Source organism: Lutra lutra, chromosome 3 (assembly GCF_902655055.1).
Source record: "Lutra lutra chromosome 3, mLutLut1.2, whole genome shotgun sequence".
Taxonomy (NCBI): domain Eukaryota; kingdom Metazoa; phylum Chordata; class Mammalia; order Carnivora; family Mustelidae; genus Lutra; species Lutra lutra.
This window is the reverse complement of record NC_062280.1, coordinates 28,627,225-28,645,770: the sequence shown is the minus strand read 5'-3', so window position 1 is coordinate 28,645,770 and position 18,546 is coordinate 28,627,225. Positions and strand designations below refer to the sequence as shown.

The following is an 18,546-nucleotide window of genomic DNA, read 5'->3' as shown; positions in this document are numbered from 1 at the left end:
CCACACCCTAACACCCATCAACGTCCTGCAAAACAACACATGCCACAGAACTCATTGTGGGAAATGCTGTGTATTATCCATGATTAAAGAACTAGCCAGGAGGAGCGTGGGTGGCTCAGTCCTTAAGTATCTGCCTTCAGCTCAGGTCATGATCCCAAAATCCTGGGATCGAGCCCCAAGCTGGGCTCCCTGCTCAGTGGGAAGCCTGCTTCTCCCCCTCTCAATCCCTCTGCTTGTACTCTCTCTTGCTGTCTCTGTCAAATAAATGAATAAAATCTTAAAAAAAAAAAAGAATAAGCCAGAAAACACTTATGTGAATATCACAGTCCCGGAAGCTTCTCGGCTACAGCCAGCCAGACTTGGTAACAAGCAGGCTCTACAGGAAGCACGTTCACATTTACTCAGAACCGCCAACCAAGAGCTCACTAACCAGCCATCCTCTTTCTCTTCTAAGGGGTGGTTGAGGGACTCATGGTCTAAGGTTTCCCAGATTTGGATCTGTAGTTTAAGGGCAGCGCCATGTGTATTCTTCTTCCCCCCTCCTCTCTCTTTTGGATTCAGTCTAGAAACCCAGCAAATTCTCATGTAAGATAGAAAGATTTTCTTTATTAATGACCCCAACCGTATTTCTTTAGATACAGGAGTTTTGAACTCAAATACTTAGGAGAAAACAAGTTAAGATTGCATTATCCTGCAACTCATTACCAGTAACATATTGCAAAGCGCAACAGCTTGGAAAAGGGGGAGGAAGGCAAGGGAGTGGGGGAGGGAAGGTAAAGAAAAGGAATTAAGTTGATCAAGTGGAAATCCTTTTTTTCTTTTTTTAATTCTTGAGAACTATGAAGTCCTTGCAAGCACAGCTCGTTTCTGCAGATTATTTTCCAAACGTGTACAAAATGGAACCAAAACAGAGAATCCCTTAAGAACCTGAAGAGGGGCAACGTTGAGAAGCTACGATTATCCAGCAGCAAGTGTTCCCGCCTTCAGCTGCCAGCCGCCTCCTCTTCCTGTTCCTGAGAGTTAGCGGGATGAAAACGTCTTCCCCCTTCAAAAGCAGAGAGAAGTGTGAAGGCCAGTTTCTGGCTCACCTGTCCTGCCGCCCCACACTCTTGGACTGGGGATGTGATCCCAGGGACACCAGACACAGGGGCGAAAGTTCCTTAGAGGCTGTGGGAACTCTAGGCCTGGAACAAGCCCCAGCTCCCAGAGAGACTTAATCAGCTTTCCTCCTGCTGAACACTTTGGGGACACCGGGGAGCACCTGTACCAAGGCCACAAGGACATTCAATGTACCAAGCTAGACAGGACAGTCCCTGGCCCACGGTGTCTGGATGGCCTAGACCTACTCGAACTTCAGTCAGGACTCAACCCTCTTCCAGGTCGAGAGCTCTGGGCTCCTTTTACACAGCTTACATGCCTTCAGGCTCACAGATAGCAGCTCCTTTAATCTGTCCCCATGGGATCAGGATGCTCAAAACTTCCAAGTACAGGAACTGTGTGCTGCCTTGCAGTGACCACACTCTCGGTTACAGAACACTCGCCCGACTTTAGGCTCCTGAATCTCGGCCTTCTGTCCCATCCAGTATTTCTCTGGAAGGGCCAGCTTTGGGAACAGGCTGGCTCCTGAAGACAGAGGTCGTTTGGTAAAGCAGCCTGGAAGCTAGGACTGAGAACCACGGGAAACTGGGGCAAAGATTGGGGCTAAATATTCCTGTCCTGAATGTCTCACCCAGCCCAGACTGAAACCGTAGTGTTTCCCCCACAGCCCCATCCCACCATGCAAAGCTCCTGAGTGTTCGATTCCGGCAGAGAGCACCAAGCCAGGAAACCATCCTATTCCATGCAGCCCGTTTCTGCTGCCGGGAATGGGGGGTGGGGGTCCTGGCTTCTCCTACTCATCCTTAGTAACACGACCTGGTTTTCAGCTTGGATATGGCTGTTTGCCTCCCCCTCCCCCTTTCTGGGGCCATCTCTTCTAAAGAGAGGTCACAGAACAGAAAAAGGCAGAGCTGCTCTTTTTAAGCCCCAGGAAGGAGGTTTACGAACAATTTGTTTGTTTTAAGGATCTACCCTTCCCCAGTTCCTCACCAGGATAGGGGAAAACCCTTGTGGGGAGACACTGGGTGGTGGCTGCCTTGGTGGGCTCTTCTGAACAGACGAGAAGTTACAGGGCTAAAGATGACATAGGCAGCCCCTTATGGACAATTTACGAGGCCAGCCTTCCTATTTGGTGTGGGATGGACTGACGGGTCAGGCTTCCTTCTGCTGTGCCCAGCTGCCCGTTCACCTCCCAGCCAGTCTCTCCACTGGCCTTGGAAAGAGCACAGCATCGGCTGCCTTACGCTCGAGGTCACCAAAGTGACAAAAGAGGTTCCGTGGAAAGCCAGAGGGGCAGGGGACCTTGGAAACTCCAGGAGGGAGGCCAGGTTCTAGAAGAGGTGGAAACAGCGTTTGTGTCCTAGGACATATGCCCTCCCCACAGTGTTGGTTTTGCCCATTTCTGGCTTTGCCACAAAGCTGCAGAGTAGAAGGGGTGACACTGTGAATTTGCCACCATGGCTTCTGGACACCTCTCTGGAAGCAGAGGACCCAACTACAGCCTGAACACCCCTCCTGAGGCTCTGGGCGCTACAGTGAGTTACTACCTAGCCTCTAAAGCGGCCCGTAAAGCCTTTGCCCGAGGAAATCGGGAATGACTTCCACTGCTTTTATAAGCCTTTACCCAAGGAAATTGGGAGTGACTTCCACTGCTCTGATGTTCCTGAGACTGAAAACCCTCAGCTCAGGTACCAAGAGTCAGGCGCCTCTCTTATCCTGTCAAGTGGCAGCAGAAACTAGCTTGGCAGGAGAGGCCTCATGTGCCAGGGGAGAACTTGGAGCCCTGTGCACACCATACCTGCCAAAGGTCATCCCTGAGAGGAGCTGGTGTTGGCAAATACGCTGGCTGGGAGGGGTGTGCAGAAGCTTAGTTCACCTTAGACCTGAGTTTAATGGGCACAGAAGCTGGCAGATAAGCACTTATTCCTTGAGAACAGGATCGCCTAAATTTCACCAGAAGGGGCATCCAAACCTGACATTTTGCTTGAAGACCTTAATCCCTACCTAGGCTCCAGGGCACACTGGCCTCTCCTGCACGGTGCCACACATGGGAGCGCTATTCAGCATTTCCATCCCTGAGAAAGATAACTCCATCTCCACGCAACTTCCTGCCAAGCAGCAGACCAGGAGATAAAAATAGGGGTGGCTGCAGGCCCGTTAACTCAGCTGAATGTCTGTAAGCAAATCTCTCCCCTTTTCCAGGAAGACCCTGAGGACTGACCTCTTAACTCGGGCCCAAAGAGAACATAGTGCATCTTGGTAAAAAGGCCCCTTTCTGTCTTCCCTATCTGACATTTTGCTAGCTCACGAAGATGTGGAAACAAGGGAATCCATCCAGGCCCACTCAGGACTGAAAACCTGTCCATCCCATTTTTGGTCAGTCAAGTGGCTCCAGGCCCGACCCTGTCTGCCTTTCCCATGTAGGCAGCAGCTACCAGACACCTGGAGGGCCAGGTCACCCACATCCACTAGTTTCCTCTTGGTGAAATCAGGAAAGGAGGGTGGTCCTGCCTGTGAGGCTGCCCTACTCACGTGATTGTTTTCATTTCTTTTTTCTCGGCATCTGGACGTGCACGGTTCAGCACCTTGAGGAAGTCAGATGTTTTCGCCCGCATACGTGTGTGGATATAGGCCTGGGAGCAAAAACAATGGGTACTGAAGCAGTCATGTCCTAGAAAGACAGCTCTGCTTTCAGTAGAAGTTATCAGGAAGGTCTGGGAACATATGCCCTGGGCCTGACACAGGTCCATGCAGGCAAGCCGGAGGGCAACCCTTTCTGGAGACATGTTCATTCTCTACTGTGCAGAGAGGTAGTGGGGAGAGATGGAAGGAAGGCCAAGGTATCTTAAAGTCTCCAGAACCATTAGAGTTCATAGCAACAGCCTGGACTAATAGGAATGACTTTTTTTTTTAGAAAGTAAACTCTACCCACAGTATGCTGTTCAAACTCACAACCGTAATCATGATCACGTCACATGCTCTACTGACTGAGGCAGCCAGGTGCAGCCCATGCAGAAATGACTTTTTATGCCATTAACTCCAGTGGAGAATGACCTGGAGCACAGGCCCGAGGTGCCGCAGTGCCGCCTCACCTTAGAGCACTTGATGTGGTAGTGCAGATAGTCCCGGAACGTGTGGATCAGGTTGATGGTGTTGTCTCGAGCACTGGCGTTGGTGTGGCGAGGGAACAGCACTGCGGGCAGGGGCACAGATAAGACATCAGGGTAACATCAAGGCCAAAGGGCGGCAAGATCGGAGCCTACAGTCAGCTCCAACCTCTCCCTGCCTGAGGAGAATGCACTTGTTTCACTAAGCCCAGGCTCTGACAAGGTGTTCTCCTCCAATAAGGAAGGGATAAGTACTACAAAAGGGCGGGTCCCAGTGAGTGCAAATGGTGGCTATGTCAAGGAAAATGAAGGAGGTGATGGCAGAAAACCAGGGCTCCCCTGGGAAAGGGCTTAGTGCCGGGCATCACTCTAGGTCATGGTCTCTTGAGAAGGTGGGACCACTGGCTGGGGGGGGGGGGTGACTTTGGAGAAAACACCTTATCTTTGACATTAGCATGAGGAAACACAGCCTGCTTATCCTCCATCCATGGTGCTTTGGCCCTCAGAGGCACTTGGTTCCAGAAGATTCAGTGGTCTTGTGAACACTAAACATTGTAAGCTCCAAGGACCTCAACTTTCCTGATGAGAATAGGCAGCAGGAGCTGCTTCGGCCGAGCATGAGAAAAACCCCTCCCAGGGCACCATGCACTGAAGCCCCCTGGAGCCACTCTGCCCTCTTCACCCCTCCCTTCAGCTTTCTAAAATCCTCCCCGTCTCCTGCACCTACTCTACTCAGCGGTCTTGGCAACAGTAAAATCCTCCAACTAGGTGGCTTTGCTAACATGAAAAGGAATACCTCAGAAGAAAGGGTGGGACCCCGGTGTCCATTTGCCCTGAGAAGAAACAAACACCAGAACCAGAGGTAACTACGTGGCCTAGGATCTAAGATGCCAACAACCGGACCGTTTATATGCACCACAGAGAGAAAGGCTGCCAACTAAAGCGTGTGGCACGCGTGAACTGTAAGCTGTGTTCCAACCTCAAAGACGTCACACGACAGACAATGTGTAGTTCGGATTTCAGGAAACATGGTAAACTGGCGGGCTCATCACCAATCAACAGGTGCACCATCAGGAGTGAGGGGACTTCAATCTCACAAAAGGCAACATCTCAGTGGCATCGGGTGCCATGTGAGAACAAGCGGTTATTTCAAACCGTCAGCTATAATCCTGAGCCAGCTCACTGGTCTGGAGCAACCAGAAGGGAAGACTTGAATTTCTTCAGTGGACTAAGTGCATCATGGCTGGAGTGCTGGCTCAGGAAGCAAAAAACCAAGAAACGCCAAATGCCAGAGAACTCCCTCCCACCCAGCTGCTTTGCGGTGCTTATGTGGTCCCAAGTCTTAACACCTGACACCAGGGGCTAGATTTTTTTTCTCCCAGCATTTAAGAAAAACAGGGGGAAAAAAAGAGGACTATGGCACTCCTTCCCACAGTTAATGCACTGACACAGAATGATCTGGTATGCCTGCTTTTGCTCCTTCCACATTTTAACAAAGCCCTGTCCCTGTTCAGGTCTCTCGCAGCGGGAAGGCACCCCCGACGCCGCTCACCAAAGGTAATGTAGCCAATGTTGTCGCCCACGGCAGCGTCGGTGTCCTTCAGCTCCAAAGGCGGTTCCCTGTGGCTGAAGAGGACCTGCGGGGCTGTGTGACTGGCTCTGCGGCCTTCTTTGAACTCCTGCACAAAGCAAGCAGAAGAGAATCTGACGTAAGGAGAACAGCAGCTTCCACTACAAGGCTGGCCCCACGGGGTGTGCCCTCTGTAGCACTCCAGAGCGGCAGACGGCTAAGAAACACCTGGCACGATGTAGGACAGTGCCACCTGCTACTGACACGATCTGGACTCAAAGAGCAGAGACCACGGAGTCCTTAACAAAGCTGATCTTCAAAATGTGATGAGAGCATTCTTTTTTTTTTTTTTTTTAATTTTTAAGATTTTATTTATTTACTTGAGAGAGAGAGAGGAAGGGAGGGAGAGAAAGAGAGAGAGTGGGGAGGAGCAGAGGGACAGGGAAAAGGAGACTCCCCACCAAGCAGGGAGCCAGATGTGGGGCTCCATCCCAGGACCCTGGGATCGTGACTGAGCTGAAGGCAGACACTCAACTGCCTGAGCCACCCTGGTGCCCCTGATGAGAGCGTTCTTTTTTTTTTTTTTTTTAAAGATTTTATTTATTTATTTGACAGACAAGGATCATAAGTAGGCAGAGAGGCAGGCAGAGAGAGGGGGAGGCAGGCTCCCTGCTGAGCAGAGAGCCCGATGCGGGGCTCGATCCCAGGACCCTGAGATCATGACCTGAGCTGAAGGCAGAGGCTTAACCCACTGAGCCACCCAGGTGCCCCTGATGAGAGCGTTCTTGATCCCATTCCCTTTCTCTTGCTTTGCAACGACAGAGGCAATTAAAGAGGCAATGAAAGTCCATCTGAGACTAAACAGACAACAAACTGCAAAGCATGAGAGAACCAGCTTACATTTAGATTGAGGACTTCTGCTAAAAGATTTGGTTCTTTTGATTTCATGCGGAGAGGCTGTATTTATCAGGAAATCTTGAAAATCTCAGGGTGCTATGGAACCCAGGCTCTAGCTTGCTTAAGACTCAAGATAAAATCTTAACTCTTTTCCTCTTTGCCTGAAAGCCCGTTAGGAGCTGGCCCATTTCTCACCCACCCCCCACCGCCCCTTCCGCCCCATCTCTGCTTCTTCCCCTTTCTTGAAACCAGGCTTTCTCGGGGCTCTGGACCTTCACATAAGTACTGTTTTGCGGAGTTACCTTAGACCATTATTGTTTAGAACCCACCAAATAGAACTTCAGACTAAATGTAAGCCCTTCTTGGGGGCAGAAGACAATGGAGTTAAAGAAGCAGAGTTGTTTTAGGGTTCATCACTGAGAGAAGGAGGCTATGTAACATGAGAAGTTAAAGCCTGACCGTTAATTCTGGTCTTGGATGAATTCAATCACCATCACTCTGTCTAAGAGCAAATCATCCCTAAGACAACGTCCCCACCCTCTTCAAAGGACAGGAAAATGAGGATGTAAAAACCAGGTCATTCCTCCCATGTTTTAATCTTCAAACCACAGGCTTTTCTAACGCATATATTCCTGTGTACATACCAAAGTGATACAAGGCATCCCTGTCTCAACCCAGATGTGCAAAAACAGAACCGGATTTTCCAGCAATGCCGGTAGAACAGGGTGATCCAAATTCACTGAATGATAGCAGAAGGATGGAACCGAGGGCTAGGTAAAGCCTCGGAGCATCAGGAGGACCAAAAATAAGCTTCCACGGCTGTTCGGTCTGTGATGCTCTTCTGCTGCTGCTCAGATATGACCTCCTCTATCCTGCCATCTCGAGCACACTCGGGCAGCTGGCTGCTGTCTCGTCAGCAGTTCCCATGTCTTCTAAGTCTCTACTATGGCCCTTTATTATTCACTAACAGTCTGGCTTCCCTACCAGGTTGTAAGCTCTACAAGCCAAGGATCCTCCTTTATTACTCTGTATCCATTTCTTCTCTTTCAAAGAGGCCGGCTAGCACACGGCATGCTGAATGAAAGCAAGCGCTTTCTACCCTTGCTGACTTGGTGCTGTCGCACTGTAAAGGAAGGGACAGGGACTACGCTTCCATCTGTAGGTAGGAAGAAAGTACACAGGGCAGCAAGCCGTCAGCAAATTAGCAGCAAAAGAAGGGTAACATCTGAGGAATTCTAATGCCCAGTCTGGGATCTTGCCTGTTCCCCTATGCTGCCTCCTTAGCCGGCACTGCCTGGCTTCTAGAGCTTGGTGGAAGATAAAGTACCACAGCCAGGTTAGGTTACCTCCCTCTTAAATTTTGTTCCTCAAATGGAAAGTATTTGGAGAGGCAGAGAAGGAGTCAAGATCATTCAAAATGGAAATTCCTAAAGCAAAGCTTCTGAGATTACCCATCTCTAGAAAACATTACTTTTCATTCTGCAAAGGGCTGGGAGGTTTACTCACTTCTTTTTCACTCTTTAGCGCCCCTCCCCTGGGGGGACGGGGAGAAAATAGAACATATAGTAACTGCCAGCATTTTCTTATGTTTATTAAGTTTCTTGAAGACTCCAAATCACTGGTACCTGTTGGCATTCAAACCCAGATGGGGTGCGTGTAAAGCCATGGTGACTTATTAGCACGGATTCCTTGGGTTCTGTGTGCAGAAAACCACACGTTAGATCTGGTTAACAATGCACTTCTGATTTGGGGCTCGCTCCCGTCTTTGTTTCTTCTTGCTGCGCTCTCTTAAATAATACTTCAGAAACAATCAACCAACCCACACAAATAGCTCTCCTTTCTTGTTAGGGTCTTTGTCCTGTATCTATCAGCAATGATGCCTCTTTCTTTTTCCTCCAACTAGTATGTCTTTTGAGTACCATAATACTATTTCTCTCTTCCACCAAAGCACAATTTATGATAGCAAATACAGCATAAATCCAAATATATACAAAAACGGAGTATATGATAAAGGTAGCATCTTCAATTGGTGGTATAAACACAGGACTTGAAACAATGACTACTGAGACCAGGGGGTAGCCATTTAGAAAAAAATGATGGATCCATCGTTCAAACCATATACCAGGAGAAAACTCCAAACAGGTAATCAAAAGATTAGGTGTAAAATATGAAACTATAAAAATACTAAGAAATGATACAGGTACATTTCTTTAAAATCCTGGAGTAGGGAAGGCGTTTCTAACCATGACTCAAAATCTAGGAGCCACAGAAGGGACGGGCTGAACTTTGTGAAAATAAACTTCTGCGTTGAGGGGAAAAACCCCCCACAAACTCTAATGACAAGGTGGAAAAAATATCTGCAACTCCTACACAGGTAAAAGGCTATTCTCTCTAGTATATAAAGAAATAGAGAAGATCAGTAACCCAACAGAAAAATAGGTAAGGATAGAGACATCTCAAAGGGAAGAAAAATAAATAGCCTTCAACATAAGAAAAGATTTTGGACCTCATTCCCAAGAGTATATAAATATCATTTTTAATGCATCAGACTGGCAGAAATCTGAATGTCTGATAACATACTCTGGAAATTGAGCACTCTCATGCATTGAAGGAGGGAGGCAAAAGGGCACAACTTCCATGGAGGGTCTGGCAATATCTACTAGAGTTCCTTTGACTCCGTGATCCCATTTCAGGAAAATACCCTGCAGCTATGACCACACAGGCATCTAGGTAGACAGGGTCCTCAACATCCTACCTTCACATCTGCCTAGAAGGCAGACTGGTTGTGTCTTGTCCCCCAACATACAGAAACCAGTGGACTCTGTTTAACTTTTCTTGGTTATGGGGGCTGACGTTAAGATCTAAAAATATGAAAAATATTCTATTTCACCATACGCTAATCTCTAAAACTGTACTGTTCTTAGTGCTTGCCACAGAATGAGCAGTGACATGGTATCTACCAGACTTTCTCTAGTGCTCAGCTTGCATGCCGACGGAGATAGTGCACCAAAGGCAAACACTAGAGTATCCATGTGAGTGGGGAATGGAAGCTCCTGTCTTCTTCTTAAAGGCAGGACAGCAACGGTCAGAGTTGGCCTGCTGACGGACAAAAGCAGCGACCATGTTCTGAACCATGTTCTGAGCCGGTAGTGGGGAGACCCACAAAGGCCCACAGCAAGCAGGTCAGTTATCAGGAAAACTTCAAACAGCATCCCAGAGTCACAGCATTCTGCGCTAGGCATCCGCTGTTCTGGAAATTTAAAGTAACAATGGCCAGGAAAATTCTCAGATAATTTATTTTGGAGCAAAATCCAGCAAAATAAGCCCAGTTTTCTAAGGTCATTTCAAATAAACTGTCCCAGCCACTGACTCTGTGGAGATGGAGGAAAGGCAGATGGCTTCCCAAGCACAGGCTTTCCACGTTCCTGGACACCAGATGGGGCTGCCCAGTGCCAGTCCAGTCACTAACTAGAGATACTGGCAGTGCAAAAATGCAGAGACTCCCTCTTCCCTTGGAGACCAGTGCCCTATCGCATGTACTTTGAGGGAGGAGTTTAAATTCATATGCAAAAAAGCACACAAAATTCTCCTAAGGAACAGATCTCCTGTAAGCTCTCCAAGATAAGGTCTGTTTAAAGCATAAAAATAAGTTAAGATGTCGCGGGGAATAAAATGGAACAAGACTGGTAAAAAACCAGCCAACTCTAAATATACACTTCATAGCTTTTAAATTAGTTTGTCAGTCTGGATTCAGCCCAATTTCTAAGCTACTGCATTTAATTCCCTCGTCAATTCCGCCTAAAAACAGATGAAATGCCTGTCTGGAGGCTTACATTTAGGACCCAAGATATAGGTCTATACATCTGTGTGTACGTGCATGTACGTACGTACACACACACACACACACACACACACACACACACACACACACTCTCTCTCTCTCTCTCTCTGTCAAAGTTTAGTGCTCTCAAATGCTGGAAGTGTCAATATTCCAATTTCTTCTGCATAGTGACTGCAAAATTAGAGTTTCTGATTAATTAAACTAAACACAAAAAGCCACCAGAGATGGATGAAATTGAGGCTCTTACTTTTGAGTATGTCCCTAGCCGCTTAGAGAGGATACCCATAAAATATCCTCACTGCACTAAGCACAACCATCTTTCAACTCCATGGCGCAAAAAAGAGTCTGTCTCAGAATTCTTAAATCTCCTCACCCTGCCAAGGAACAGGATGAATGTACAAAAGGTGTTTGACAATCTAACCGCCGTACTAGCTACTGAATGCTGAGCCATCCTGGAAGAAATCAGCCTGAATATACCACTTCAACGACGAGCTCTCCTATCTCAGAGCGAGCAGCTGGTCAGCAGACAGCATGACAAAGCCACAGTGGGGTATTGTATTAGACTGGAGTCCAACTGTACCAGAAATCCAATTACCAAATGTCCCACTCAGCCCCATTCCTCTCCTTGACAGGTGAGCTTCTTCTGAGGGAGGCGCTCTGCGGTGACCTCGGACAAACCCTGGCCAATCTGCCTCCCTGTCTGCCCCCCGACTCTGCCCTACTGATGCACTACCTGCTGCTCAGGAATCTAGAGACTCAGTTCTGAGAAGAACTGAAGCAAGCCAAGAACGGACCTTGCCAGAAACTGCAGGAAACACAAGAGGGTAGGAAACATGACTAAGCTTTAAACTGAAGACCCTATGGCAGCAAGGGTGCTTAAAACTCAGTCATACCATTAGCTTGTTTAATCCTCAATTCACTCTCCAGTCCAGTGCTGAAAAGGCAAAAGGCACGAGGGAAAAACAACACGCAGTGAGTTCTGTGGAGGCTGTCTGATGAAATCTCTGACAAGTGCCGGCACCCTCTGAGCGGCCCATTCTCTCTCCTATGCTCACGGTGTGCTTCGGTGCCCAGGTGTAAGCCAGCACACCCCCGTGCTCCCTCCGCCCCACCGCAAGACATCCTCTGCATACCTGCATAAACACTTTTCCAATGACCACGTCGTCATCATCCTTAAACACTGTGCTGAAGACTACTGTGACTCTGTCCTTTTTAGATTCAACGTACCTGAGGGGAACAACACCCATGAGATAAGAAGAATCAGCATGAGATTTTGTCAAGAACTTGATTTCCAAGTGAAGGAGGCGGTAAGTCCTAAATCAGTTAGTTCATAAAACAAGGTGTGCCAAGGGAGACTCAGTATGTTGGACCAACAGAGTCAGCATAACACATGCACGCCCAGAGAGGCAGGAGAGGACCATCACCCCGAGGAGCTGGTACTGACGTGTCTGTGTGGTGGGACATGGTATCGGGGGTTACTAACTCTCAGAACTTCACTTTAAAACATTTCTTGCTTTATATACTTAGGAGAGTCCTACTATGTAGATGATCCAAGAGTTGCAAACACACAGAACACACAGTCCCCTCTCCCTTCTTGTCACCCAGGCTATATGACTAAAGGGGACCTTCAATAGTGGTGTCTTAAAGGGAAAGCACCCTTCATCTTTTGCCAACTACTGGTATCTGTGGAGAAGAGCAGAAATGGCCCCCTTTTTTCCCCTGTCATCTACAACCTGGCTTAAAGAACTTTATGAGAAAGACATGTTAGGGGGATTCACACAGTAGAGCTTAAGGTCTGACCTAATGTGTATCTTTCAGTGAGGGCATGTAAGCCTTGCCCCGGCTTTGGGACCAGGTTCTATACTCACATGGTCTCATCATCCCTGTAATGGATAACTGCCCTGTTCTCGCCTTCCTTGCCCTCTTCTTGGAACTGGAAATATTTCTCAAAGACAGAGGCAAAGCAATTTCGTTTCAACATGCCAGCTTGATGCACAATGGAATCCTTGGATGCCGGCAGATTTTCAAGGTCATATAGCAAAGAGACATTGTATCCTAGAGAGGGGAAAAAAAACCCACAAGTGGTTATATTTAAAACGAAACCAAAAATCTTTGCAGGTTCTTTTTTTTTTTTTAAAGATTTTATTTATTTATTTGACAGACAGAGATCACAAGTAGGCAGAGAGGCAGGCAGAGAGAGAGAGAAGGGGAAGCAGGCTCCCCGCTGCCCAGAGAGCCCGATGTGGGGCTCGATCCCAGGACCCCGGGATCATGACCTGAGTTGAAGGCAGAGGCTTTAACCCACTGAGCCACCCAGGCGCCCCTACTTTGCAGGTTCTAATGACATCTTGTTTCAGTGTCCATACTTTTAACCCAGGTAGACTGCTGTCCACTCTCAAGGTTAAGATAAAACTTTAATTCTTGTATAACCACCATAAATATATACATCTAATTAACAAATGCTATGCAAAAATTTGAATCAATGTCAAAGATGACTGATTACAAATAAGGAATAAGAAGCAGCCATAATTCAGAACTTTGAGTAGAAATTTAGTGTTCCAGACACAGGAATGAAGTGGGCACCTGTGTATGCTATCAAGCTATAATAATATGAGTTATGTATTTTCCTCTGACGGTTTAACTGCCAAGTGTTAACACAAAGTCAGCAGCTGGGTAGCTTTTTTTTTTCTTTAATAAGATATTTTATTTTTTTAAAGATTTATTTATTTGACAGAGAGAGAGATCACAAGTAGGCAGAGAGGCAGGCTGAGAGGGGGGGGGGGAAGCAGGCTCCCTGCTGAGGAGACAGCCTGATGTGGGGATGTGGGACTCAATCTTGCATGATCTCAGGGTCATGACCCAAGCCAAAGGCAGAGGCCGGACCTGCTGAGCCACCCAGGCACCCCCCTGGGTAGCTTTTTAATTAAAACAAAAAACAAAACAAAAAACCCTTCACATACCATCGCAAACCCTTTGTGGCAAGAGGTGAAGTATGGACAAATTTAAATGTGTGTGTGTATGTGTATACCTCCCCAAAAGCTTTCGTTTCTACATGCTATCAAAATTTCAGTTTTTTTTTTTTAGTTTTATTTACTGGACAGAGAGAGACACAGAGAGAAAGCGAACACAAGCAGGGGGAGTGGGAGAGGGAGAAGCAGGATCCCCACTGAGCAGGGAGCCCGATGTGGGGCTCGATCCCAGGACCCTGGGATCATGACCTGAGCCGAAGGCAGACGCTTAATAACTGAGCCACCCAGGCATCCCCCAAAATTTCACAGTGTTTTAAAATATTTTACTTCATTTGATCTCTGTAAGAATTCTTTGAAGTAGGCAGGCCAGATACAGTTGTTCTCATTTTAAAGGGAAAACAAGTTCAAAGGAGCAGATGCCATGCTAAATGCAGCATGACACAGAGGTACAGGCAACTCTATTTGGAACTGAACAGAACTGGGCCCAAATCCTGGGTCTTGCCACTTCATGACCTTGGACAAACTACCTAACCTCTATGATTCCTACATCTATTTAAAAAGGGGGGCTAGGGCGCTTGGGTGGCTCAGCTGGGTAAGTGACTGCCTTGGGCTCAGAGTCCCAGGATTGAGTCCCACATCAGGCTCCCAGCTCCATGGGGAGTCTGCTTCTCCCTCTGACCTTCTCCCCTCTCATGCTATCTCTTGTTCTCTCTCTCAAATAAATAAAGAAAACCTTTAAAAAAATAAAAATAAAAATAAAAATAAAAAGGGTGGCTAGACTGGGGAGGCTCTTGGGAATATTTAGAGCGCTTATAAGTATTTTAAAGTGCCCAGAACACCGTAGGTCATCAATAAATGGGACCCAAAGCCAAGTCTGCTGACCACTGCCCACTATTCTCCCTCTTTACAGCATGTCAAGTATGAGTTCCAGCAAACATGGCTGGGGAAACTGATTAGCTAATCAAACAATTAATATAAGGCAAAAAGCCTACAGGTGGCTTTGCAAGAGTATCTGTACATCACTGAGGGCCATTTCATATTCTAGGTAACTGCTGGGAATAATTTTACCAGAACCGTATGAAGTATCTAAACATTTATACTTCGTCACTATTTAATTTTTTCCCAAGAGCATTCTGGAGGTATGTTTTTTGTTGGATAAAGCTTCACTGAGAACATGGGCTATCTAAATCTCTGTTCTAGATTGTGCTGAGCATATTTCTGGCACTCTAATATTAAGTAATATCAATCATCACTCCACTTTGGGTACCTGAAAACCAGAGAAGCAGACTACAGGATTAAAGATTAGATAGAAAATGAAAATACATGAAATTGAGCTTTGTTAGTTTTAAGAAGCCAAATAAAACAAAGTAAAACTACAGCTCAAGTCAGACTCTAAGTAAGGCTTTCATATGATGAAAAGGAACATACTGAGGACAGATTAAAAGGAAAAATCTAGTAGAGCCTGGTGAGACTCCCAAACTTGCCTATATAAAACCACAGAAAGGGGCGCCTGGGTGGATCAGTGGGTTAAGCCTCTGCCTTTGGCTCAGGTCATGATCTCAGGGTCCTGGGATCGAGTCCCACATCGGGCTCTCTGCTCGGCAGGGAGCCTGCTTCCCTCTCTCTCTCTGCCTGCCTCTCTGTCTGCTTGTGATCTCTGTCAAATAAATAAAAAATTAAAAAAAAAATCTTAAAAAAAAAAAACACAGAAAAAGAGGAGACACATCACTTTCATGTGTATTTATACTTTGCACTTGTATGAACATAAGGTCTGCAATTTGGCAATGGCCTGCGCTTTTAGCAGGAAGTAGAAGAAAAGGCTCAGGGACAGAAACATTAGTTCTGTGTTCCACTCCAGTGGTTCTGGGAGACTACAGGATCTGAGCTATGTCAAGCATGCCCAAGAGTTCCAACACGATTTTTTCTAGTCTAGTTCTGTTTCTGCCTTTCTTTCTTTCTTCTTCTCTCTCTAAAATTCCTTGAATCCCCTTAAAGCCTACAGTGTTATTTATTTTTTTGTTTGTTTTTGTTTTTATTTCTTGATATATTTCTACCATCTATTTGGGGATGAAAACATTCCAGTATTCTTTATGGACTGTAGTCAATTCTCCCGCCCACAGTATCCCTAGTAACAAGTTACATCCCAAAGATATCATTCTGTATTTGGTATTTTGTTTCCACAGCATACAGAAGACTGGGGAAGGTCTTCTATTGGGACTGACCGGGGAAAGTCTTCTATTGGGACTGTTGAGGCATGTCACATTATAAAAATGAACACAAGTAAGCAAACAAAAACCACACAAAGGCTGGGGGAGGAAATGAGCTAGCGAAAATAACAGCTGTGAATAGACAGATGAACTCTCCTTAGAACAATCTGCTAATCGAAGTACCAAAGGAACAAAATGTGAGTAATGTGTTCAAAAGAATTTAAGTACTTGGTCCTCATCAGGAGGCCCAGCTAAATGCAGAATATGAGCCCAGCACTTATTCACGAGGATGAAAATACGGTTCAGTTTTTCTGCTTTAAATTTCCTGTAAAACAGCAGGAACACAGCTGTTGTAATCAAGGAAGGCTATGGTGCTTTTCAATTCCTCTGGCTGTGAAGAGGCTATTTATTCTTTATTAAAAAGAATAGATTAAAAGGAGGGACTGAAATTTCTGTTTCTTGAAAATGTGAGAACAGTTATGTTTCCTTCTCCAAAAGTGCAAAGTACAGAAAATGGTGTAATTAGGGGCTGGGGTGAAAACCAATGTTTGCTCAGTCTCAAAAGGCATTTAATCACCATGAGCAAACAAAAGGGGCCCACTGGTTGTAAGTCACTTGGCTCCACCACATAAACATTAAAAATGATCCACATCAGTTTTGCAAACCACACTGTGTACCATTACTGGACAAAGCAAAGTCCCTTACAAGCTATTTTTATGGAGAGAGTTGAAGTGCGAACTGGGCTCAGGCAGAAATATTTGTAGAATGCACAGTATTTAAATGAAATGCTTTGGTTAAAAAAAAGCAGAGTACAAACAGGACAGGTGTCTTTCCATGTCACCCCACAGTTGCATTACTACATACCTGATTCGGGATTTACCAAGAAGCTCCCGTACACCCTCTTTAATAACTAGAAAATACAAAAACAAATATTAATCCAAATGTCATGATAATGTCATTATTTTTAAAGCATTATATTTGCCAAGCTCCTTCTAAATCAGAACTTTTCATTTGGTGGATGGGACACTGGATACACAATGGGAAGCAGATACATCTGAGCTACCAAGCCAGTCCCTCACAGAGTGAAGATTAAATCCAAAAGGTTAGGGGCACTTGGGTGGCTCAGCTGGTTAAGCATCTGCCTTCAGCTCAGTTCACGACCTTAGGGTCCTAGGATCGAGCCCCTCATCAGGCTCCCTGTTCAGCTGGGGGGGGGGGTCTGTTTCTCCCTCTTCCTCCTACTCACGTTCTTTCTCTCGCTTTTAAATAAATAAATAAAATCTTAAAAACAAAACAGAAAAACCAAAACCTTGTTAAAAAAAAAAATCCAGAAGGTTAATCTAGGATCTGTTTTTCAATCCAGGCTCATCTTTTAACTTTTAGGAGTTGGTCACCCCTGTTTTAGGTTCTCTGTTCTCCTCCCGACTATGTATCGCACACAATCACTTTTGTTTTCAAGAATGCAAAAGGATGCCAAACCCAAGTGAGAGTAGATTATGTTAGTTAGCAACTAAGTACAGGCAGAACCAGTAACCCAGGTGAGTAAAGAGATAAAGGCAGAATTGCTGGGAACAGATTCCAGTCAGCCTGCTTATCTTGAAAGCCTTAAAATTATTTAGCTCATCGGTTTTATGGATTTTATGACAAAAGACAAGAGATCACTGAACCACATAGCCATTTATTTATGCTGGTGGGTCCACAGAAGGCTGTACTCTCTAAATGCCTGCCTGCACCCCGAAATACTTGCTACTGGCTCCTCTCCAGCTTTGGGGAGTAAATGATAAAACAAGAGCCCTTTATATACCTTCCTATTTCTCTGTCAGAGTGACTGCTTCATCTGGTACAAACTGCTCCTAGGCTGACAATTTGAGAAACAAGAAACCTTCTGGAAGGACCAGTTCAGATTTAAATGCTATATAGGCTATGGTAAGCAGTAAAAAAGCAGCTGAGGATAGAAAAACGTAAACATTAGAGCCATCAGAACTTAGTCACTTTTTCGGTATTTAGTAGTCTTTATATGTGTAAGAGGCAAAACAGACATGGTTTATTCTTAACCCTCACTGAAAACACATTTAGGGAGGGAAGGTGTCGTCGCTATTCCACAAGAAGGGAAAACGGAGGCCAATATATGTGACAGCAGTACAACAGGCTACCAAGCTTTGTCTGTAGACACTTAGTCAATTTCTCAACACTACCTCACCACAAACATACTCACGATCCTCTGTAATTTTCTGGGATACCAAAAAAAAAAAAAAAAAAAAGGATACTTCATCAGTGACAAATCACCAAATTAAAAGTGAACAAAAGCACGAACTTTTGTTTTAATTGTAGGAGTTACACATGCAGGTTTTACAGGATTCCATCAGCCAGAGAAAAGCAGCGCAAGTGCAGGCAGCCTAGAGGGGAGCCCCATGCGAGCAGGCCCTGCGCCCACTCATGCCTGCATATGGGGATTGGCAGTAAACAGAGCCAAGTGAATTCTTAGGTTTTCTTCTAATCTTACTTTCAATGCACCCTCTAGGTATTTAAAAAAAAAAAAAAAATGCAGCAGCAAACCACGTATGGCCTATTTGAAAAAATTATCACACAGCAAGGTTCTTTACTTCCTGTTCTTAAATACTCTTTACTATTCCACACATTTATTTCACCACTTTCCTACAGCTGGAAGAAATTCTCTATCTATCTATCAAACGATGGAAAGAGAACAGGCCTCAGTTCTGACTGTGTGGGCACACTGGTTCGTATACAGGCAAACAACAAGTAATGTCACACACAGTTCCGATCTGGTGACCATAAAGCCGCTGTAGGGTTGTCTCTTTTACAGAAGAGGAACTGAAGGGAGAGGTTAAGGTCACAG

At 45.8% G+C, this 18,546-nt stretch overlaps 1 protein-coding gene across 1 annotated transcript in view; it reads right to left on the bottom strand.

The window, feature by feature from the left end:
- Window positions 1-586: 586 nt before the first annotated feature.
- ARPC2 (actin related protein 2/3 complex subunit 2) overlaps window positions 587-18,546 on the bottom strand; it is a 30,436-nt gene continuing 12,476 nt past the window's right edge. Inside the window, exons 5-11 of the mRNA XM_047721024.1 lie at window positions 16,554-16,599; window positions 12,382-12,568; window positions 11,647-11,740; window positions 5,758-5,884; window positions 4,191-4,291; window positions 3,631-3,731; window positions 587-1,045 (exon numbers count right to left, since the gene is read on the bottom strand). Coding sequence (XP_047576980.1) covers window positions 1,021-1,045; window positions 3,631-3,731; window positions 4,191-4,291; window positions 5,758-5,884; window positions 11,647-11,740; window positions 12,382-12,568; window positions 16,554-16,599 — 681 coding nt within the window. The 3' untranslated portion in view covers window positions 587-1,020. The remainder of the gene's footprint in view (window positions 1,046-3,630; window positions 3,732-4,190; window positions 4,292-5,757; window positions 5,885-11,646; window positions 11,741-12,381; window positions 12,569-16,553; window positions 16,600-18,546) is intronic.